General features: G+C 38.8%; 1 protein-coding gene across 3 annotated transcripts in view; it reads left to right on the forward strand.

The window, feature by feature from the left end:
- Positions 1–24,925, forward strand: part of gpc6a (glypican 6a) — a 214,598-nt gene that overhangs the window by 68,159 nt on the left and 121,514 nt on the right. Inside the window, exon 2 of one of the 3 annotated variants that reach the window (XM_040134241.1) lies at positions 24,510–24,624. The exons of 1 other annotated variant lie outside the window; for it this stretch is intronic. In XM_040134241.1, the coding sequence (XP_039990175.1) occupies positions 24,615–24,624 (10 nt within the window). In that variant the 5' untranslated portion in view covers positions 24,510–24,614. Of the gene's footprint in view, positions 1–13,639; positions 13,820–24,509; positions 24,625–24,925 lie in introns of those variants that run through there. One more of the 3 variants, XM_040134071.1, reaches the window with a different exon arrangement.

A 24,925-nucleotide genomic window follows, 5' to 3' on the forward strand; every position in this document is an offset into this window, starting at 1 on the left:
AGGAATCACCAAAGTAGTGTCAATACAGTATATCCTGAGGGGGGCACAAATATATTTACCATTTCCTGGCAATTCAACCAAAAGTTGCATAACTAATTCATTAAAAAACAAAAATGTCCCCATGTGCACATACATAAATGTAAACATACAGTGGGGTACAAAAGTCTGACACCACTTTCTTATTCAAGTGAAAGGGAAAGTGGTGTCAGACTTTTGGACCCCACTGTAATTGAGAAAGATATCGTAAATCGTACCAAGTGAAATCGTGTGCCACCCAGAAAAGATTGAAAATAGATACAAAAAAGCTGATATGGTGGTAACCTCAAACAATGATGTGTTGTCACGAGCAAAATGGGTAGAGCGAGATGGAAAGCTGAGTTATATGAAGCTCTGGCATTTTGTCTCCCAGAATGCCTCAACTGGAGTGGGAGTTGGGGCATTCTGGGAGACAAATCAAATACCAAAGCATCAACTGTCTTACAAAGAAACTTGCACAAACCAAGTGCATCAATGTTGCGAGATGTATTAAAAGGACAGGATTCCCCAAGCAAGATATTACCAGAGGTTGCCTCACTCTTTTGCAAACTGTATCCTCACACTAGAGCTCTATTTGAAGATATCTAGAATCTAACAGACTCTGCTTTTTCCCACCATGTTGCTTCTTCTAAGAGAAGTTTCACCATCCTCAGGTGCCTTAAAACACGGTTATGGAGTGTCCCAAAAGACACTTCCACACCTCATCCATTCATTCCCATGGAGATCTTGCAGTTTACCAAGTTATCACTTCATTCTGAGAGTGTAATCAGTGTCACCCCCAAGCGGGTCATTAATGAGCGGAGTCTTGTGGACGTAAATCAGAGTCATTGTATTCATCACCTCAAGTGTTTAGGTGATGAATATGAATTGCATCTTGCAGGAGGCCCTGCATCTTGTCCTGCAACTCCAGGACAGATTGGGTTGTGCACATAAAATCGAGCTTTAGAAGACTTCACTGATTTAACTCAGGATCTCAATAAAGCCCAGATTGTATAAACTGCAGCTTCAAGATTTGGCACCTAGGACCATATCTCAATCTGACGTATTTTCCTTCATCCATTATTAAAACACATAAATAAATGTACGGACAGAAAATCATTTTATGATGAATAACTGCAGTTACGCTCGGTAGCATTAATGTACATTTACACTGCATAAGAATACACCCTAGGTGAGTCCATAAAACCTGCCATTGTAGTGCAGATTCATTTATCTGTGTGACGGGTAACAGAAAAAAAAGCTCTATGCATGTTTATGTGTTGATTGTACATACACAGCTAAAAACAATGGCTATTACCACAAATTTGCTGCAGCTGAACGACTTATCACATAAAATGACACTAAAAGGACAAAACAAGCATTTGCATTAGACAACGTAGTACTATTGGTCAGTGACCTATAATATATAACAAAGTGGACTAAAACAAGTGTAATGTTGCCTTAGACTTATTTAAAACTGCATTAATGGATTTTTCTCCCAACTTCAGGGCAGCAGAAACAACCTTTAAACACCACACATATTATCAACTTATCAAGTTTATATGGTGAACATTTTTGCCAACAGTTGCTTATTTACATTTCCAGCCAGAAAACAACTGCCTATTCTGGCTGGAAATGAGGTTGTTGAAAGGGGTGAGAATCAACCAAAAAATGGTAAAGTTAACAGCCAAAAAAACAAAACAATTAGCTGAAAGATGATACAAGGCTTCATAAAGCTGAGGTGACCTGCACAGGTGGGTGATTATTCTCTTTGGGTTTACCAGTGTGATAAAACCACAGTGATATATATTCATCTAATTAATTGTTGATCTAAAAATACTGATGATAACTACTTAATATTGATGCACAATACAATTTGTTTTCAGGAATACTGTGATTATGAGTAGTAATCAGCAATAAAACAAGGTGTATAAATTGTAAAACAAATATTGTATTTCTGTCACAAATATAAACAGTAGAGACTCTGTTGCATTGCCTATGAATTTTAATGCTGTAACTTAGAGGTAAAGGTCACAGACTTATCTAGTAGGGGTCCCGTTGAGTGCTCCTCTTTGTTTTTGTTTTTGTGTGTGTGTGTGTGTGTGTGTGTGTGTGCGTGTGTGTGTGTGTGTGTGTGTGTGTATGTGTATGTGTATGTGTATGTGTGTGTTTGTGAGTGTTAAATCTAATCTGCTGACTTGACTGGTTTTGTGAAAATGAGAAAAACTTTTGCAACTGAATAAAATCTTGTTTTTTGTCGTTGTTGTTGTTTATGTTTTGTTTTTTTTAAATTACAAACCCAACCTCTGGATGTAAATAAAAGCACTGCTATCACAGATTGAAATCTACAGAATGATACTTTTTGCCTTGAGGCAGGAAATGTGCTGTTAGTCCTGAATGTCTCCACGTCTGTTGGTTAAATTCCTACCCCCAACACCTGTCACTCATCTTGATGAGCTGTCGTCTTTGAAACAGCACCTATTCTGAGGTAGCAGGCTATAAGGCTCATATGAGGTGTTATCTGCGCTGATGTGTTCACAGGCAATCTGCAATAAAATAGCAATTTTAGTATTCACGTTTGCTTTTGCCAGACATTTAGCATGTAGTTTTTATTGCTTTTTTGACAGGTCCCCATTTTTGTGTCCACAGCACAAGATGTAGGCCTAAGCTATAGTTACTCATCTCTATTACAAAACTACAAACCTTTATCGTCCAGCGTTTAACCCTACAGTAATTGAGTGTTTGGTACAAAAAGGACACATATTAGTTGAAATACTTTCTGGTAGTTGCATATAGGTGTGTTTCCGGAAAAAAAAAACCCAGTCAAGAAACTTACACATATCTGCCAGGATAAAGATAACTTACTTCAATTGGTTAAATTAAACTGCTGAAGTCCATTATAAGCCTTGGCTAAATTATTGAAGGCAGGGAACAAGGACTCTGGATTTGACTCCCCTTTTTCCCATTTCTTACAGTGTAGTCGCTGTACAAAAGTAATGCTTCAGAGCCGGCATGGACAGGTGGAATGATTACAGAAACCAACAGCTCTCTCATTGTGGATATGGCATGTGAGTGCTGTATTAAGACAGACAGACAGACTTGGAAAAAAATCCAAACCCATCCTTTAAGAAAAAAGTTATCAGTCTTATCTCATATTGGCATCCCAGCATTAAGACCACATTCAGGGGAGAAATTGCAACTAAATCCATTCACAACAATACAGAATTTTGCCCTTTACACATAGCCATTTTCCTATGTAAAACGTTCACTTGTTACATTTGCAAAACTTATATTTCAGATAATGAAGTACTGGCTTGTGGCTGATGGAATGTTGTCTTCAGCTCAGGGCGTTACCATGGTAACTGCAGTAGCTTTGCACTGAGGAGCTCCTTTGGGTAAACAGGTTTTACATTACTGATGTAGGAGCAGTCATAACCTGCATGTTGGCTACATATTTAACAGCATGCCATGCTTACACATACAAAGTTATCTATATTTTTTTCTTTAAATGCACTTTATGTAATGAAGAAATTGTTTTAAACAGAATGCTTTTGTTGTTAAGTTGTATTTTTGAATCCCTCGTGTTGAGGTGTGACCTTGTGGGTACGTACTGTGTGACATGGGGGATCTTTTGTAGGCTGTACTATTAATAATTCAAAAACAAAAAAAAAAGCCTCGTAAATGTAATAATTTTAACATGTCATAGTTTCGTAGTTTTTTTCCATAAAAGTGAAATGCTATAGTGCTGATTTGGAACTAGCCTGATTATTCATCATACCAGAGTGTACCAGCAGCAGGGCGTACCAGACCTTCGTTGTCCTGGTAACGGTAATAAACACGTGGTTGAGTTATGGAACTGTCATGATTAAGTCATGATAACATCTTTCATTAGACCTTGCCTGTCTGGAAATTACCCATGTCTTAAACATGCTGACAGTTTGTAACCCAGTTTTGTTTTCTGCTATAAATGTTAGGGATGGCTACGAGTAATAGATTAACTGATTACTAATTGGACATGTACCTGTTCTGATCTTTTTTTTTTCGTATTCGATATTATCTATCAGTGTCTATGGACTGAGAGTATTTTTGCATGTATGGGGAAAAATTAGGTGCTGCACAGCCAAAGGGCTCTAAAAATACTGCATCAGTCAAGTTATAAGACTTTATTTTTTTCTGAAAATTTAATTTGAAAAAATGGGAATTTGACTACAACAACGTAACAATTATGCACTATTCTCAACATCAGATATTCTGTCTCCTGCAGAAAGTGTTGCAATATGGGTCTTTTGTAGCCTTATTGTTGCTAGGCTAGCAAGTTTCTTCGAGTCCATTTAGTGTGTGCGTGCCTTTTAGAGTTAGTCTGCCCTGAAAGTGCTCAGGAAGCCAGCCTACAGGAATTTCGGACGACTTGTGTAACATGTTTTACTGCCATGGAGGAAATAAATTCCTGTCCAGTCAAAAGCATCTTTACTGAAGACAAGGCTGTGGTCCTGATGGGCCTCAAATCACATTATAAGAATATTCACGTACTACAGTGTAGTGCAAAACTTGCTCCACTTGTGATCAACAAGTCCTGGGTAATATTTCACATTTTGGAGAAAAGATCATTAGCTCATATATTAAGCAAATAATTTTGATCTTATGATGATTACTTTTCATCGTTAGTCACACTCCCTGTCAGTAGTCAGAGCCTATTTACAATAAGACTCAGATCCCCAATTTCTAAGCCGAAAGACATAATAAATTAGCTCAAAACAGTTTTCATCACAGGAAAACAACCACCTGAAAATATTTTGAATTATGTATGATACATAAAAATGTCTCAGACTGCAATAATTTGAATAAATTACCAAGGCCTAAATGGATATCAGAGAAAACGAAGTGTTCTGTTAAGAATCAGAGGAATCAAACTTGCATTTACATCAGGGCATGTTAACCTGGCAAATTCGATTTGAATACGAATGTAAATACAAAGTTTATGCAGGGGAAAAAACAGTTTGTATTGGTGAATGTTCTTATTAGCTATTTTCTTGTGAATACTTACATTTTCTGGTGCTCCTGACATTATTAATGTGTGAAGTTCATAGGTCTGGTGCTCTCAACCAAGGCCTAATCCGAACCTAAGGAATTTGTCGAAATGATCGGTGACACAGGTCTGCTTGTTTGATCTAAATAATGCCTGTCAGCAATGGATTGATACTGCTCTAACATGACCTTTTCCATGATGTGTGAAAACGATTAAGGACTGGGCATACTGTGATTTAACATTTGAGCCAGCATGCAGTTTATTGATTGTGTGTTTTCACATCTGAAATCATTAGCTAGTGCAGGCTTCTTGGAAAATAATTTATTCTCTTTAGATCACTTTTCATTCCTCATTCTACATTGCTTTGTTGCAGCTGTTGCTAAGAAATAAAAAAATAATCTTAACTGTTTAATTGGACATGCCTATTTAAATGTAATATTCTGACAGTGTCAGAAATTTAGGACGGCATTTCCAGTGTGAAAACCACTGCGACCCACATCCACAAAGCAATTGGAATACATCATAAAAATATGTAAAATACATTGGCTGATGCAACATTGTAAATCCCATTTTTTAATAAAGTGGAAAAAAAATGGTTCCAACCCTGTGGCCATAGATATACTATATTATAAGAACTGTTGTTAGATCCGTGGTTATGGCCAAGGCTTGTTATTTGTTTGTTGCATTTCAAAGCACGGGAGTGGCATGAACCAATGTTTTACTAGGTTTTTGTCACTAAACATTGTAGCACTACAGTTCCCCAGACATTTGAGGCACAATCTGACATACAAACAAAACAATGATATTGTGCAGTCAGACACAGATTGCTACCAAATTTTTTGTATCATATCGTGCACAATGTGACATGCAATGGCTCCAAACCATTTAAAAAGATTAGAGCCATTAAATGAATTTGCTGAAGGTTTGCAAATAGAAATTGGCATTTTAGCCTGTTTTTTCCCTATGGTTTTCTGTCAGTGTGGCTTTTCAACTTTGCTCGATGGCTGAAAAGATAAGATTGTCTTGGCAGGGGGTTTTGGTTCAGCTGTGGAAATAGTATGAATAATGCGTGAACTGCTGCTCCATCAGTTTCAAAAGATGATTTGGGCATGTGATTAGGATGTGTCAATGTCTGCTCCGTGTGGAGATAATTCCAGACGTATTGAACAGGAAGGAGGTCCTTGGACACGCCAGAGGTATATTTTATCTTGGATTACCGGATCTGGGAATGGTGATATCACCTAAGAGAAGCTGGTGGACATGGCTGAAGAAAAGGAAACCTGGCTTACGCTGTTCAGTCTGCTGCTAACATGACATGAAAATAGATGGATGGATGGTCATTTTAGTCCCAACACACAAGATTTTTCACGGTTGTAACACCAAAGGGTTTCTTTGGCTGGAAACATGAAAAACCCACACATGAACATATAATAAGTGGCTCTACAAATTTTCAGTCCAGTTTAAAGTGGAATGGTGTTACTCTTAAAGGGTAACAGATATGTTTGCAATGTGTTTGACATTAAAGTTTTTGCCCAATGGAAAAAAAAAAACATCCTATGTGTATTCTCAGCTCTCCCTCATTTTTTTTTTTTTTTTTTTTGCTTGGATAGTTTTGTTCACAGTGCAGACATCAATAAGCCAAGAGAAAAATAATCTATCTAAGAAAAGAGTTTTACCTCTTTGCAGTAATTGCACATATTTGTCTTAAACATACATGAATTATGAATATATGATTAATTATTCATCTCTGTGCTTGCAGCGCTAATGTGAACAAAGTGACCTTATTCTTCATCTGCTTACTGTGAATCTCACATACCAGCTATGGCATTGAATAGCACACTGTTTAAACCATGCAAAGATTTAAAACTGTAAAGTAAAACTTAACTGTAAGCACCATTACAGCAAACACTTTTTATACAAGTATGCTGCTTGTTTCCTTAAATACAGTGAGTTGTGCTTTTTGTTTTAATACAGCTTGGGTGTTTTACGTGTAAGTCAACAGTTAAGTAAGAATTTGCCACAGATTATTTTAAAAGAGGGAAAATAAGAACAGTTGTGGTGTGTTTCCCTTGATTCTACCCCCTGTAATCTCTGACCTTTAATTGTTTCAAGGACATCATTAAAATGGTTCTTTTCCTGTGAGATCCATGGAGATCCATCACTGAGATATCTGCGTCCATCCATTCATTCATCTATCCATCGACAGTGTAAGGTGTTGGCGTCAGTCAGCTGTTTGTCCTCTTGGTGGTTTGTGTCTAGATCCTCTATCTATTGATTCTGATCGATTTGTTGATCTATCTTTAGGTCTATCTCTCTGTCCATCTGTCTTGCTATGGATTCAAAATTAAAATAAAACTTTGGAACATTAATACCCCATGAAAAGGTGAAGTCAAAACATTTTTTTGTGATGCAGCAGGCCGGGAAAGTGAAAGCTTAGTTTTCCCTGTGGTGCGCTGAGTATGAGTCACGATGAACCCTGTTCTGACTCCTCGTGGTGAGCTATCGATCCACCAGCAGGATCACCTTCTCATCATCTCTAGGCCTCATTAGCTAGAGCTTATTAGCTGAGTAGGGCTATTACAGAGCTGTACAGATGAAAACAATGGTGAATGGGGAAAACACATTTGATCTTGGACTTCTATGCCCGACTGGCATTGCCTTCCTAAATAGAATACAATAGATAATTGAATAGAGCCCAAAAACAGAGATAAGACACCTTGGGTGCCATGAAAGAAAATCAGTGTGGGCTAATTTGGGCTGATCATTCAAACAAAAAACATATCAAAACACTTATCGTCATTGTACCTCATTTTGGTGACTTGTTGAGCACAAGTAAATGAGAGACTTAAATACTCCAAGTCCTTCAAAACTGGAGCTACATCAGTTTCACATAGACAAGAGGTTTTCAAACTGTGAGGCATGCCTCTCCATTGGGGTGTGGGAGAGTTGAAGGGGGGGTGCAGAGGGAAAGAGACAAAGGTGAAAGGGACAGATGCATGAGGTGTTCTGCAAAAAACTCAAAGTTTGTTAAGGTAGTTTGGCCCTCTGACTTGGACTGCTTACCAAAATGGCCAGCACTTACAGCAGCAGTGACTGCGACATGCAGCTAATGGAAGCAATTGGTACTTTAAAACCCTTAGCCACAAAAATCATACTCTTCTGAGTTATAACTCAGTCAATTCTGAACACACAGACATCAAAAACTTATTTATAGATTCAGTGTAACTTGTACTTTCCAAGGTTATCATTATCTCCTATGTCCATCTTGGTTGAACTTCCAGAAATCTGCTTAGAAATCGCAGAAAAAAGATCCTCCTTATAACTGCAGAACTAACCCGAGAATCATGATGTTTTTAAGTTTTCTTCAGTATCACAGTAATTCAGTAATAGTCGTCTGTACATCCGTGGGTACACTGCAAATAGGAACTGCTAATAGAAAATTTTGCATTCTTTTAATGATATCAACTTGCCAAATGTAAACTCATTGTTCACATCCCACAAAGCTCTCAAATAGTCGGAACTGACATAGACCATGCATTGCCTTTATTGTAAAAGGTTCAACAGTTGTGAATGTGCATATTGTGGTAAAGGTTTTTTTTTTTCATTTTATTCTCTCTTTTTCACCTAAATTCATATATTGATGTAACATGACATGTACTTAATTAATGTAATTAATTGATTAGTTAATTTTAGTTACATGAAAAATATTTAACAGAGAACAATGTAAACAATATAGACAGTAACTTACCAAACTGAGAAAGTTGAGAAATTAATTTAGTCACAGTTGTTCAAAAGAGGAAAAAGAAGTTCCTGAGACATCTCTAAATAATCACCAAAAGTTTCATTTTGAGTCAATGCTCCTCTTCACAATCCTCAATAGACAAAAATTGATTTCCCTCTTAATCTTGTTAAACAAAGACATTGTATAAAAAGAATAATATGAAGCAAAATTAATTTCATTTCCAATCTAATTTAGATCACATAAATGACTGAGTCTGTCTTCCTCCGCAGCACAGAGATAATGTCCAGATCTGACAGGACTAATAGCCTATGTTTGATTTAGGCCCACAGATGTCCAGATGTCTTTTCTTATTGGTATATATCTAAAATAATTTTCCAAACAGCTAATTTTGCGGTAAAATGCAATTGTTTTAAAAAATAAAGTATTATTAACATTCTACTATATATAATTAATAAAAATGGCTAGAGTACAGTTATATGTTACTGTTTTGTAATAGTAGACCAAGTACTAATTTTATAAGAACAGCTCCCATTAAAGTCTATGTAGATCTTCACAAAGAGACACTGTTGTCACACATAATGGCTATTATATTATACAAGTACAAGGAAAACTCTGCATCACTGACTGGGCCAACATGAATAATAGGCTCTGAGATTATTATTATCATCATGATTTAAACTCTTTTAAAACTTATTTTTGATTCAATAATCATACCAAAAAAAAAATGTGAACACTTATTAATAACAGGTTCTTCTACTGTGCTTTAACTGAAGAACAACCAAGAGGTGCCAACACTCCCACCAACAGCACCAAATGAATTCTCAGGTACAGCAGAAACTAAAAGATGCAGAAATAATAAGATCTAAAACATTCAGCCACTAGAAAGTAACAGCAAGGAAGGAAGAGAGGTAGATCAGCAACAGAAGCAGAAACAGAGACAGCAATAAGACAGCCGTAGCCCTTCATACTAAATTTTTCAGCAATAGTTATTGTAATATCACAATTAAAACCCATTAATGATAGTGACAAAAATATTGCAGCAGATTAAGACAATGTGCTTTAAGTGCACTGTATGACAGCTCTAATTTCACCACTAATTTCATCCCTTAACACTGGTGCAAAGATTATTTTCACATGAGAGACACAAGTGAGTATTTTCTGACCTGACCGCTGTGCTTATATTCCACTGGTTTTTGTGTTTTTCAGAGTCTGGAAGAGGTCTAGCTAATATGTTGTAGGTGCAATGTTTGGTAGCATGAATATGGGGGTGTGTCATAGTCCACCTTTGGCAGCAATTACACGATTTACAAAACCCCGTTAAGATGAGAATTAACGTGATCTAAGTGAGGGCGTTTTCTTACGTGGCTTGTTCGGCTGGTAGCATGGCGTACAAAGTGCACGCCTGTCACATCAAAGACTGGGGTTCCCAACAACTGTACCGCCAGTGGTTAGGTTCAGACGACAAAAAGACATTGGTTAAGGTTAGGGAAAGATCAAGGTTTTGGTTAAATGTAAATAAACATTTTGCGTCTGAAGTCACTGTGAACGTTTTCAGTATGAAACCAGACCACGATCTTTCCCTAACCTCAACCAAGTGCTGTGAGAGTCTAAATGTAACGATAAAAAAGTGGATGTTACAAGTGGATGTTGTGATGCAAGATCCGATGTTTTTGTGGAGAACAAATATGTTGTCTGTGAACATCTTACTGATATATTCAGCATCAACAACTTGCGACTTATTAAATATGTAAATTAACAAAATATCCTCATTATGTAAATAGAAAGTTGTAATCTGGTCACAATTAACATTTCCTACAAAATGTTTTTGCTTTTGCAAAACAGTTGTATATAAACATAATTTCTTACACAACTGCCACGAAACCACCAAAAAATCTCTTTAACATAAATGTGCATTTAAGGCTCTGATTTAGCTTGGACTGTGGCTTTTTCTCCAAAGACTTCTGCTTCATCTTGGTACATTACCTCTTAGCTCATCACCTTCCCATCGTGTTTGAAAGTTCTTTACCTCAGAGATAGTAGTTTCAAAAGGAAATTTTAAAGACTCAACTTTGATGTTCAAGTTGTCGAGCATTTAATTGTTTTTAAATTGCCAGAATCATTTTCTAACAAAGCGTTAGGTCTGTCTTTTGTGATCATGGATACTGAAGCAATCTGCTAACAGCTGTGGTTTAGACATGGGTTTACCCTTGCTGGGTAATTCTAACTGACCCATGGCGAGTCAAAGCAAGATGACACACGTACACCTGTAGGAGGAGGTCCTGCCCGTCCCTCCGTTGAGAATATCCGCCATCCTAGACAGCCAGACGCCCAGGCTGTTCATTCCCCGCTGCTCACTTCACTGCAGCTGAACTGAGTGTTATAGGTACAGTCACATTACACCTCTGTCCTGGGAATGTTTGCTTTTTGTCCCATTCATTTAAATTAATGTCTGTACGACTGACAAATTCATGCATGTGTTTGCTGCTTCGGTGCTGCTTCTCCTGGCAGCCAGTGGAATCAATGGTTCACTCTATTTGGAAATGGAGAAATCATTATTCTGCCACTCTGGCACCACCTTATTTTTCACAATGTCACACTACCAGACTACAAGCCGAAGCATCGCATACACTGTTTACAGATTGTGATCCATCCGATCAGAATATTCATTGCCCATATCAGGAACTGTGACATCACAGGCTTATTTGGGTGGGTGCGGGGCAGAGACCAATGGGACTGTCTTTGGATTTTTTTTTTCCTGATTACTTACATATTGATTGACTGAACTGAGCTAATTGTATGATTTATTTTTGTAGATAATTTTATTGAGCACTTGACTCATTCTGCCAGGACTGCGCAAAAGACTCAGTGATCATTTGGATTAAGGGTTGTGTGAAACTGAAGTCATATAACTTGAATGATACACTTTAGCTGAAGAAGACAACTTTTTGTGTGTGCTCTGCTTACTTTAACACACTAAGTATTCATGTGTCCATAGGATTTGACGACAATGAGTTAAAAATTGTTAGATCTGACTCGGACTCGCAATCTGGCGTTAAAATTCCTTCAACATGAGCAATATCTAAATAACGAGGAAGGTTTTTTACTTTCTCCATGATCCAAAATTTTGCCCAATTATGGATCAGGGGTCATAATAAAAGCATCCAGTTATCACAAGAAAAATGATCTTAATGGCAACATATACTTTTTAGTTGCGGGGGGAAAACTTTATATTAGAGCGAGATACTAGGCCGTCACGGGGGCCCAGGCTGTCTAAGGCCATGTAATTCCACCATCCTCGAGTTCAGACCAGGAACTTTGTTGCATTTGAAACCCTTGCTTTCTCCCTCTCTTCACATCCCCTCTGTCCATTATCCGATAAAGCCAAATGTGTTAAAATACTTCAAATGAGATACTAGGAACTACTTTAAGTTAGTGTGGTAGGTCAGTCTCTCTATTAATCCTGAAGGACTAATGAAACATCTTGAATTACTTTCATTTTCAGACAGAGCTGCGGAGTAGACAGCATCACTCTCAAGTGTCCACAAACTGAACTGATGAGAATCCCATTTTGCCTAGCAAGAGCAATTTTCATAATGTATTATCCCTAAAGGAATTAAGATGTGATAATTTTCGTTAAAATTTCACGCTTATCCATCTCCGTAGTCTGGCACCGGCAATGCTGCTTTTCTGATTTCCTCTTTGCATTTTACAACCCTTTTCAATGCCCTTTTTAAAGTTGATTTTAATAAGCCAGCTGTAGCTCCCAAAACCCAAGCAACACACTGCAGGAGTGTTTGGATGGGATATTATGAGAGGCAGTCTGCTTTTATGCTCTCAAGAGAAGATCTTTCACGTCATAACAAGATACTTTTCTTGCTGGAATTACTTCATTATAACACGAAAACTTTTTCCTCTTCTTCCAGCAAAGTTTTCTCATCTGTTAAAAGAAATGCATTTAAATTACGGCACACTGATTGCAAACCCCTCCTGCCCTATTGAAAGCATTGTGATGACACAAAAAGGTTCGATTAGGTTAAAAGAAATCTAAATAGGTTAAATAGGACAAATCGGGGCAACTTTCCGATTTTAAATGATTTCTGCCAAAAAAAAAATGTTGACAGCTGCTAAGATAACGTATTGTGTGTCCTGCTCTAGGTCATTCGACAGCCGTTATCGTATTTCTTCCATGGGTTATTATCATCAAAAGACACTGAACGGTCAGCAGGGACAGGGATTGATTACAGTCCAGCAAAAACAACCTTATGTGTTCGGGCCATGCGTCGCTCTGCTCCTCCGACGCGACCTCCACGTACCCGCGCCTCCAGCCCCCGTCTACAGCTGGGCTTCTGGTGCGCATTGCCAAGGATGCGTAAAGGCGGAGGACAGTACGCGCCCACTGGATGCGAGCCGCTGAAGTCGCAGCCACTCCACTCCGTGTTTTGCCCTGCCCTTGTGCGTTCTGCTCGCCGTGCAGCGCGTGTCTCCCCCTTGCATTTCGCCTTTCCTCGCACTGGCATCAACACAGGGCTCCTGTGTGTGTGCGGGAGAAGTTGCTGGCACAGAGAAGCACCAGGTAGCAACTGTCTTCAGACGGATTTGTTCAGGCCGGGAGCGATCGGACTCACCGGGTTCCTTTTTCTTTCTTGAGGGGAAGATACGAAGCTTTTGTGATGAGGTGGACGTACCAGTATCTTAAGTGAGGAGTGATATTTTTTTTTCTTTTTTTTTTTTTCTTTTTTTTTCTGTTCCCTTGTTTGATGAACATCTGACATCGCGCTCGGGAGAGAAACCTTTCAATCAGCCCCCCCCCCCCCGGATATCATTTATTCTGACGGAGCTCGTATTTCCCTGTGAGACATTATCAAGGATTTCACTGATGTATGCGATGTGGAGACTGCAAGTCGCCTTATGTACTCTGTCGTTGCTGTCCCTGTCATCTGCTGGTGAAAGCAAAGCGCGGAGCTGTAGCGAGGTTAGGCAAGCTTATAACGCTAAAGGATTCAGCCTCGTCAATGTGCCCCATCAGGAAATATCAGGTAGGCGAGAGTGACAAATCATCACTGCGTTTCGCCCCTTTCACCACGTGTCATGTCTCGTTTCCCCCTCGGATGAAACAATCTGACGAGGACCGCCACACAAAACCCGAACTATGTGATCTTCCTCAAACCTCTGGGCGTTTAATTCGCCCTGTGTGACAAACATCCCGTCATCCCGCTTCATCAGAGGGTCCAAACAGAGCAGACCTGGGTATTGTCAAAAGTATGAGTCTGCTTTTGCAACATGCCACGTTTCATTAGATGGACTTTGTCGAGGCATTTGTCTAAATGTAAACTATATACAGTCGGTATGTTTGTTGGGCTTGTAAGTATTTTGAGAAACAGATGTTACTGCGGTAGAGTTGCACTACACACGATTTTTGCTGTTTAAAGGTCATTATCATCCCTTCCATTTCCACATTGCTTAATGAAGAATCGCAGCCGGCTACCTTTCATTCATTCTCTTCCATTAAGTGGACAGCAAACACTGGATTGAATACCCAGAACACAGCTAAAATGATACACCTGTGCAGAAGCAACAGTCGCCTCATGTGTGAAAATCACACAACTATTCATCCCCATGCAGTTACAAACAAGTCTTTGTTTCAGACGTTTTAGATTTGTCATTTTAGAGGCCAAATCTGCATTGGTAATAAAAAACCGTATTCACACTGAAACTGGCAAAACCCACTTGTTACCTTTCCTGTTTTTGCCCTTTTTTTTTTTACCACTAAAAGAGAACCTACAGGTAACCTATTTAAGACCAGACCTAGCAGCCCAAGAATCGTACGTGACACCTCAGTATGTCATTTAATGGCAGTCACCCAAATTTGAGATCTTTTATAAATAGCGCTGCTTGAATAGAGACAGTGAAAGACTGACTTTGCAACAGTGGCACCAGAAGAAAGGTTTGGAAACCGTCAGCGTACCTGTTGCTCATATTCAACAGAAGATCATGGAGCTTGTTGTGTTGTATTTGGCTAAATAGTGAATACTGTTTACCAGTAGGGGGCTGTATGCACTCAGCACGAAATACTTCTTTTTGCTGTCGTTTTTTTTTTCTTTTTTTTTTTTCCCCCTCTCTTTGAGATATTCCTCAAGGCTACAGCTTAGGTTTTAATTCATGCTCTTTGGTACAGCAGAGATATGGTTTTATTATCTCTTGTGCGTTGGTAATCACATTTGTGGTCAAAGCAGGAAAGGAGATTAGTCAGTCAACATAGTCTGCTTCATGAGAGGGAAGAGGGGACGCAGAGAGGCCTGAAGTTAATCCCTCTATTGCCTCTTACAGACAAATAGAGATACTGTATTGGTAATTGGTAGCATCAGGCAGTAATGATCATAGAGCTGACTTATTTGGTTTTAACATGGTTTTGGCTAGATGGGTAATTGATAGTTTTGTTACTGATTGAACGGCTGTGTGTGTAAGCCTGTGTCTGTGTCTGTGTGTGTGGGGGAGTCTGTATGTTACAAATACATCTCATACCAGTTTCAAATAGTTGCAATTCTAAATGAATGAAAATGTTATTGTTAGTGTCCCTGTTGACCATTCGGATACTTCAAATACTGACAGAGAAAACTTGCATGTTCAGAAAATACAGAAAGTGAAGTCTGCATCAGGAGCTGTAGTGAAATCGGAAAAGGGAAAAAGGAAAGCTTTGTGTCCGTGCTGATTCTGCTCCAGTGGCAACGCATATTCAATTTATCATCAATTCAGAAGGATACGTTTACAGCAGACTACTCAAATAAAAAGACCAGACACTGCAGTTAGCAGAATTAGTCTTTTTTTAAAAACACTTACATGATACACATTTAAAAGTGGTAATCCAATGCTGCTGCTTTATTATTTTTACGTCATTATTTGTCTCTGATATGACAGAGCACATGGCGTTAGCCAGACACGGTGGCTTCGGTTGTTGGCCCCCTTTCCTTTTTGTCATTAGTGTGGCAAAGTTTTTTCTTGTGATTGAATTCAGCTTTGTACAGTAGAACCAAAGATGTAAATTGGTCCATAATACTTTTTTAAATTGTGTGAATTCTTGTGTGGCAAGAATTGTAATGTAGAGTCTTATTCAGTCAGACATTTGCACAAAATATTTAGTACTGAAACATGATCATGGTTCATTTCACAATTTTTGACATCTGGTTTATATTTGGATTATTTATTCAGTGCTATTTGATTATTTTAAGGTTCTGAGACAGAATCTTGGATTTGCAGCTGTTTTTTTTTGGTTTTTTTTTTAAATTTTGTTTGACAGTTCATATAGGAGTGATAATCGTGAAGTTTTCCAAGTATGTGACCAGGGTTTTTGTTGGCTTCCACCTGCCCGGAGTACTGGACAGGTTCCTATCACAACAACAAGCATTCAGATCATGTCAGATAATGTTTAAAAATGATCTGGAAAGACTTCGACATACTTTTACTTGATTATGTAGAGTTTTCAGTGTTTATTATTTGATCTCATGTAACATTCCAACATCTACTTGGAACTTCAGCAAGTCAGAGTCAAAGACCGATCTGTTGGCCACACTATAGATCAAGATGTTTTTTAGGGCTGTGATCAGATCCTAATTACAATTCATGTACAGCCCATCCACTATGTGTAATTGGATTTTGTTGTCTCCAAATAACCTTTGCATAAATACAACAGAGGTTAGATATACGTAGGCCTCAGGAGATGGGATAGTAGAAAGCACTCAATTATGCCTAATTAGCTATGCTAATACAAACGTGTGGTAAGCTGCATGAGCAGAGTTATTGCTCATCCCTCCATCATTTGCTGTGTCATGCTAGTGCTTTGCCTCTAGATACAAAACACACAGGCTTAATATGTCTGCAGAGGTGGCTATCTCAGGTTGTAAGCTCCCATTTGCATAAGATAATTATTTTGACAGTTCTCTGCCACTGACAAGCTGAGCTACGTGATTTAAGAGGTGACAAACATAGATATGTTTATACAGATGTTAGTTTTTCCATAGTAAAATACAATAGGCTAATTATTGAATCCACACTTTAATTAATCAGGCTCATGCAATTTTATATTAATTAAATTTAAATCTTCGTTAAAGATAAAAGAAAAAGAATGCACCTTTTTTATTTACGTTTGTTTGGTGGTGGTATTCTGAATAGAAGTTTCTTTCTTTGCACATTTACACAGCTACTATCTAAATTCTGCAGGCCATCCGTTATTGAAGTATTACAGTACTGTTTGAATGGGTCTCTTGGGCTCCAGAGTCATAAACTTATCCAGAACATAAAGAACCTGGTAAACCATCAGAGTGGAAACCCCAAATTGATGTTTCAAAGATTACACCAGAAGGCTATATGGCTTTTGCTATTTTTTTTTTTAAATCAAAATTTGTAAAGTTGTTGTGGGAAGATATTTGTTCTATGTTTGCCATTCAACGTATGACTACCTAATATGTCTTTTTTTTCAGTGACAGAGTGTCTAAACTAGTAGTAAAACTTCAGAATTATAAATGTTATGCTGGGAGAAAGCAGAAACATTTGGTGTACAGTCTCCCACTGCCTCTGAGACTTTCAGATTTACCTGGGAGGTTTCGCCATGAAGAGATGTAATGCATGCTCTGCAGTGTAACACTTTTGTCATACAAATTGTCATCATACATAGTTTTATTCTGGGATTGAAATAACCATTGGGCACTGATGCAGGCATAAGGTAATTGGCAGAGTTAGCGTAGAGGTCAACCATACTACCCACTTCATTGATTAAACAGTGATACTTTCTCTTTTTGCCTAAGGACTCGTAAGTGCCTCAGATTTCTTACAATACCGGAGTGGGACGTGGAGGCCAGTAAGAAAAACTTAAACTGGCTTTAGACTTTTTCATACAGTAAGAGGTCTCTTGGAAGAGTGCCAGGATTCTCTGCAAAGAGCAGGTGGGTAGGATAGAGTGGAAGCGCTGAAATACACCACTGTATATGGGGTGAATCTGAAAAAATGTCTAAAAGTGGCTGGTGAACAGCTTCATTAAACTCCAGCAGGCTGAGCTTATGATTTTCCGCTTTTGTGTCCATGTTGTCAATGTACCATCGCCTGCCTGGTGTGTTCCTGCAGCAGTCAGCCTACAATACAGCTTGCCTGTGAGGATCACCCCTGTGTGCTTGTGTCAGACATTAGTTATAGTGTCATGCACACAATGCTGCTTGATTGTCAGCCCTTTGTTCATACACAACTGCTCCTGAATGCTTCAGTCAGGCCCTGCCATGGAGCTCTTGCTCTGAGGCTTTGCTGTTAATATCAACATCTACTTATACAGAGCAGTTGGGATTCTCATGGGTGGACTCAGCTCTTTGCTATGGCTTTGAAACAAAATCACTTGATGTGCTGCAGTTCCTATTAATGTGGTCCACGAGTCTTACATTTCCTTTCTCAAGTATAACAGTTACCTCTGGGGTTCATCTGTAACAACTTTAAAGAATCTTATTTGATTTCTCTTAACAGAACAGTTATTAGCTGTTATACAATACAGCGTCTTTTGTCCCCATGTGAATTCCTGATGCTACAACTCTCTCTGTCTGTTGCTGTGATTTGTACTACGCTGTTCGCAGGTTGTGGGATGCGTGCAGTTCCCCAATTCCCTCAAACACAACCCAGATATCAGAGGGCTTTGCCGTGTGTACTTAATTGAATATTAGGACCCGCACGAACCTTGAGTGTACAGCACAGTTATTATTGTCAACATCCAAGCTTTTTTTTGACACGTATATCCATGTAGCTCTTAAAATAAAGCGACAGTCAAGGTAGGGGAGAGAGAGGTGATGTCATGCAGCAAAGGGCTGCTGCGGCAAGAACTCAGCCCTGATGATACGTGATTTACAGGGTGAGCTACCGGTGTGCCCCACCATCTTACAAAACTTATAAACATCTAAATTTACGATTCTTGGCTACCTGAGATGTACTTTCAGAACTAAAGACAACAAAATCTTATATTTATATACTGTGTGGTCCAAACGTCTGAGATGATTTTCCCATTCAGACTTTTTGACCCCACTGTATATTTTTAAAGCCCATGCTGTCCCATATTAGATACATCAGGGATGCATCATTGCCCATCACATCTTTGACGCCTTTTTTACCCCTGATGAGTTTGCATCCCTGATACGTGTTTTAGGACTTTTTAGGATTAAATTTTTTGAAATTGCAAATGATTCAAGGAAATTATACAATATATTCATAATTGAAGGTGTCAATACAGTTTATCAGTGTATTCAATGTTTCCTTACGATTCCATTGCAAGAATAAGCATTTATATAAAATGCAATATGCTGTACTGTACTTTAAGCTCAAAAAATGTGGAGACATTCCAGTTATGGTAAATCTTCTGTCATTACATTGGTGCACATTGTCATTACATTGGTGCACATTGTCACAAAAGTATATAGTCAATAATCTGTTTGTCACACTGATCTATTTTAAGTTACTTATTATGTCGGGCAGCTATGTAAAGTAAATTTGGACGAAAATTTTAGATGTGTTCACAGCCAGATGCCTCATCACTAAATAACTGAATGACTTGAGACCTTAAGTTAAAAGTGTGGGAATAAAGGCCTAGCCCAGGAAATATCCATATAAAAATTCTGTTGGGCATTTTTTCCAAAGCCCATTAAGATGCTCCTTGCGCTGCCAAATTGGAAATAAGTCTCTTGCCAGCCTGTATACATCTTCAGAGAGAACAGTTAATGAGATGTGAGGGAGATTACGCTGTGTGAATTTGTATGTGTGCATGTCTGTATGTGTGTTTGCAGCAGTTTAGCCTCACTTTCCGGGTCTTTCTTTTCCTTTTGCGTCTCTATTGTGGTAGAAAATGACAAAAGGATTTTGTTATTCTTTTGCTGAGACAGATTGTGAGCATGGAACATCCAAATGAGTTTAACTGTCAATCTTCCAGTGATAATTTTGCACCTTTTGTCGGATTTGGTGAATGAGAATGTATGACAGCTGTCCTGACCCGAAGAATGTGTCAACTCTCAGTAGGCATTCATGCTTGAAATGCATATGGTCCGCAAGCTTCCTGGGAAGCCTTCCTCGGCACCATGTATGGTGTTTTCTGAGTAGTGTGAAAAGCCTCCGGCTAGCGTAGGAGACTGCTATAGCACTCCAGTTTTCAATCAAGTGCTGGCCTAAATCAGTAATGGAGGGGGGATTAAGGGTCTCTACCCTCTGTATCCGCAAGTGGAACTACAAAATAACAGCAAGAAGTTAAAGGATGGATGTGATTATATGTTTAGGGATTAACATGGAGGGTAAAGAGAGATCACAGAAAAATAAGCAGAAAAATAAACAAATTTACTCAGTAAAAGAGAGCATATCAGCATGGTGAGCATCCTTGACTAACCATGTGTTCAAATCAGGACTATGTGAGGTGAGGGAGGAACCCTGGGATACAAGGAGGGAGTCAGGTGGGATGTAATCCATCTGAATTTGAGGGATTAGTGATCTGACTCACCGTTTGTGTTGCACAGAAGTCTTCCTACATGCTGCCCTTTATACTTATAGAAAAAAGAAAGAAGCATTCGACTTTGCTTCTCTCGTTAATACATTAGTGAAAGAAAAACTGCCACAGGAGGTAACAGAAGGAAAATTCTCATGTGGTATTCCTCCACTGGGAAAAGTCTTCCCCCTAGCATTTCTCTTTCAGGGGATGAGGGTGGTGCAGGAATGTTGTTGAGGGAGGTGCAGGTCAAATTGTCACATAACTGTTGACATGGGGGAATAGTGAGTGGGTATTCAAGGTTATAAGGCAGCCTTCCTTCTAATGTCTGTGTAGGGGAGACCCTTAGGATGAACTTGAAGCAATATAAAACACACTGTTTACTACACAGACAACACTAATCACTTCTTCTATTTTCACCCTCAAGCCAGGTGGGTGTTATGGTGTCTCTTTCCACCATTAGTCTAATGTATGTAAGAGAACCAAGGCGTTCTGTTGTGTTTATGGTCTTTCTTTTTGCCCAGAGCGCCTTTTTGCCCCTGGAGGGTAGTCTCTGAAAAGAAGTCCCAAGCTTGACACCAATGATAAGTTGCAGAGAGAAGAGAGCCACACAATTCGTGAGGGAAACCCACATGGGTATATCATATCGAGGTGTCAAGGATACAAATACATTTCACACTGGGGACTTTTTATTTTTGTTTTTCAGAGACAGACAACTTCACATGGCTGAGGTGATTTACAAAATAAGCTGCCCCTCAGAGACTTGAAGGTAAACAAGCATTAAGCACAGATAAACATGGTGTGCCAGAATTGTCATGGAAACATCAGGTGCTGTCAACAAATGCAGACAACAATGGTCAAATTGGCGTTACAGACTTGACGATGACACTGTTGTTGTGTTGAAGACAGACAGACAGTTTCTACCCCTTAAAGGCCTCCACGATGGTCTCACTGTAGTGAAAACACAGGGGGCTTTTGATGTATCAAAATCAAAAGTGCAGGTACTGCAACATGCAGACATCTTTTTCGTACAAACAAAGCCACAGCAGTACATCAGTGGCTAACTTTAAGGCTGTGAACATCAGTCAAGATTCTAAATATAGTGATGCTTTTGTCACTGAACCGTTGAAGCAGTTGGAATTTTTATAAAAAGCAAGGATTGAAAACCGAGGCAAACTTTTATGTAAGGTCATGTAGGATTGTCTTCAAAAAGTAGTAATGAAAAAGGCTCGTGATATTATAAAATATTACTGTTGTCAAATCCCATGCAAAGACCAGAACCATCCATACGTTAGTCCGTCTCTCAATGTTTCCAGAATTCCTCAGGGTGCCTGTAACTCTCAGCCAGAAGAAGAATTCCTGCCTACTGAAAACGCTTTAAAAAACAGGTCACAAATATATATGTATTTGTTGGGTTCTATTTTCAGTGGTGGATTTGGTGCTCAGAAGTTCAGTGCAAAGCTGTGGCACACTGACAATAATGGAGCTCTATGGCACAGAGGAATAAGCTAAGGCTTTAGCTACACAGACAATATTTGTTTGTGTCATCAATTCATTTTTGATTGGGGTATTTTCATAGAATTTGTAGTTAAAAAATATACTGCAGTATGTCACCAGACTTATCCTTCGTTATACTCACAATTCATTCTGTTCGAAGTCCGTAGTTTCTTTGCAACAATAGTTCTTTTCTTTTTTCCAGAGAAAATCAATTAATTCTGTCCTCCAGACCAAAGACAAATTTGTGATGTTTTCTTGTAGTCCACAACCTGAAGTACAAGGCAATTTGCTCCAATCTGGGAAGCACCTCACCTAGAAAGTCAAATCAACATATGCCTGAGTGGAGTCTGCTGTTTCATTGTCCTTGCCTGCCAAAGCTGATAGAAATGTGGTTACTACTGTACATACCATCTCTACAGAACTGTTACATGTGTGGTGGGGCTCTAGATTTGAAAGTATTGACTGAATGTATGAAAAGGGTTTAAAGCTGCTGTTAATGATGTATTGTGAGTACTGTAAAAGGGAAATAAGAATGGAATAGTTATTTACATGGCTTTTGCACAGATTACAACCTAACCAGACTATTTTCATAACTGGAATACGGATCTTAATTGGAATGCGATGCGCATGTAAAAACTCAATGACTATATTGAGAGATTTTCGGTTCGGATGCTTTTGTGCTATCCTTTGCGAGGTTCAGTGGAAGATTAGTTCAGGAGATTCACTGCTCACAGTAAGCTGCCAGTGTAAAGTTGTTTGTTGCTCCTACTTCTCTCATTTCTAATAAATGAGCTATAAGTCATATGCACATGTTCACCATAACATTTGAAAATAGGCCAACAGGAAAAATGTTTCACCCGAATATTCTATGGCAGCGTATTGCAACGTTTACCTAAATCGAGGAATCAGTTTACCGATTCCTTGATTCCATTTAGTATTTAACTTCAGCCATTTCACGTCAGCAGCCCTGCAGTGGGCTTAACAAGGGAGTTCCAGCTGCATGACTGCGTCTCTCAAGTGAACATATGATTGCTCACCAAGTAACAAGAGAATAGGAAGCCACAGTGCCAACCTTGCAACACAGATTTGTTGTAAATTGTATTTTCAAATGAGCAGTAGTTATTATCGTGGACAAGACATGCAAAGAAAGCATGTTGTTCCATTTATAAATTAGGAAATTTATACTGATTACATGAGTTCATGACCCAGTTTAGTGTGATCTCGTTTGCGGCTTTGAGGTGGAGAGACTAATTGGAGTTCGTTATTATTTTTATGTTAATGCAAAAATGTAGAGGGCTGATCTTAACCCCAGGTCACATTTCTGGGCTTTAATTATAACATTAAATTATAGGCTTTGCAATGAAATGCCTTGGGGGATATAATGACACTCCCACATGTGTCCGAGGTCTGCCCCATGTTCCTTCACCTTGTGTTGCGTCATTTCCTTTTTACTCTGGCTTAGGCACAGTTGTCCTTTCACTCAGTGATCTTTGAGAGCTAAAATAACACTGATGTTAATGGATATTGTGATGGATTATTCCTGCAAAAGTGTTTTTGCAATTGAGATATTAAAAACTATTAAAAATGCTTGTTTAGGTACTGATAAGTTAATTTTGCTTGAAAAATCTGTGTACAATTTTATTGGAGTGGCTTATAGTAGTTCTGTATAACTGGGTGTATTTTGCATGTATGATGGTGCCACATATTGTATTTTTTTAGATCAAATTGGCTTTTAATGAAGCATGTTGGATGTATGACTTGCAAAGTGCCACAGAACAACATGCGAATTCATCTGGAACTAAAGAAGTACAGCGGGGCTGAACCAACAGTTCATTTAAGTCACCTATCCTTGAGGCTGATGAGAGTGTAGAGCAGTCTTGCAGTAAAAGATATCAAGGCTCACTAGGCTCACACCACTGATTTGAATGGGGCCACATAGTGCATCTCCAGGGAGTCTTGTCATCATGACAAATGTGACAACCTCATATAACCTTAATGTCAGGAGAGGACCAGTGTGAAGTCTTGTCGCTCTGAGAATGTTGATGAGGCTCAAGAAAAAGATATCTCCAGCCTGCATAGTTTCAGTTTCATTAATTCAAGGCCTGTTGGAAAGGAGATGCAAGCATTTTGGAAATGCTTATTGAGATATATGGGTTAACGAAACTATGTCCAGCGTTTACATCTTTTGGACACTTGAATTTCTTCATGTGTCTAATGAAACATCTGCCATTGTGAAACTTCTTGGCACATCCTTGGTCTTTGGCTCCTGGAGGGTGCTAGAATCTGAAAAGAAGCCAGCTTCATCTCCTGCTCCCAGAATCCCGCTGTTTCCTGTCCCCTGTGTAAGCTGCTGGTAATTGAGTGGGCTGGTCATCTCAAACCCTGGGGCTCTACCTCGGGCTTTTCAGACCACCAGCTGTTGTGTTTAGGACTGAGTCATGCACCAGTTAGCATGATGAATCCAGAGCATGAGTTCAAGCCTTTAACCTCACTGTATGTCTCTTCCACTTCCCACCTACCCTCTAATATTGAGCGAGTGTGATGAACTGTGCTGATAAATTGAGACAAAATGCAGTAGTACAATACCAATACCAAACATCTTGAAGACATTTTTGTATTGTTCATTTTAGTAAAGTTAATGAATAATCACCATCAAGAATTTGATTGATCAAGAACATATGTGTACGGTTAACATGACAGAAATTGTGAATCCTGGGGCATTGGTTCCCTTGTTGCAGGTGTTTTCAGCGGCTGGACTCTCGTGTGATCACAGCCTGTAATGCAGGCACGGCTTGAGTGGTTTTCAGTGGCAACAACACTGCAGGGCTTGCTAACAGGATCGGATGGTACTGGGTGAGAGTCAAGCAGTTTACGCTTCATTATCCCTCAAAAATATTATGTTCCAGGCTACATAAAGCTGATAACTTATGAAATCATTGAGTATTTTAGTTTTCTTGCTGTAATAACTGTGTAGATTGTGTAATATTTTTCCAGTGGCTAAACAAAACTCCACTTACACATACTGTGTGTATTTCTTATCATGACAGTAGCAAAAATAGGAAATGGTTTGCAGACGATTTCATTACCTGGAAGCTAAACCGTGTACCTCAGTACATTTGTAATGCTGTTAAAGGTTGTACATGCTTCCTGCTAT

The sequence above is a fragment of the Xiphias gladius genome, chromosome 1 (assembly GCF_016859285.1).
Source record: "Xiphias gladius isolate SHS-SW01 ecotype Sanya breed wild chromosome 1, ASM1685928v1, whole genome shotgun sequence".
Lineage (NCBI taxonomy): Eukaryota > Metazoa > Chordata > Actinopteri > Istiophoriformes > Xiphiidae > Xiphias > Xiphias gladius.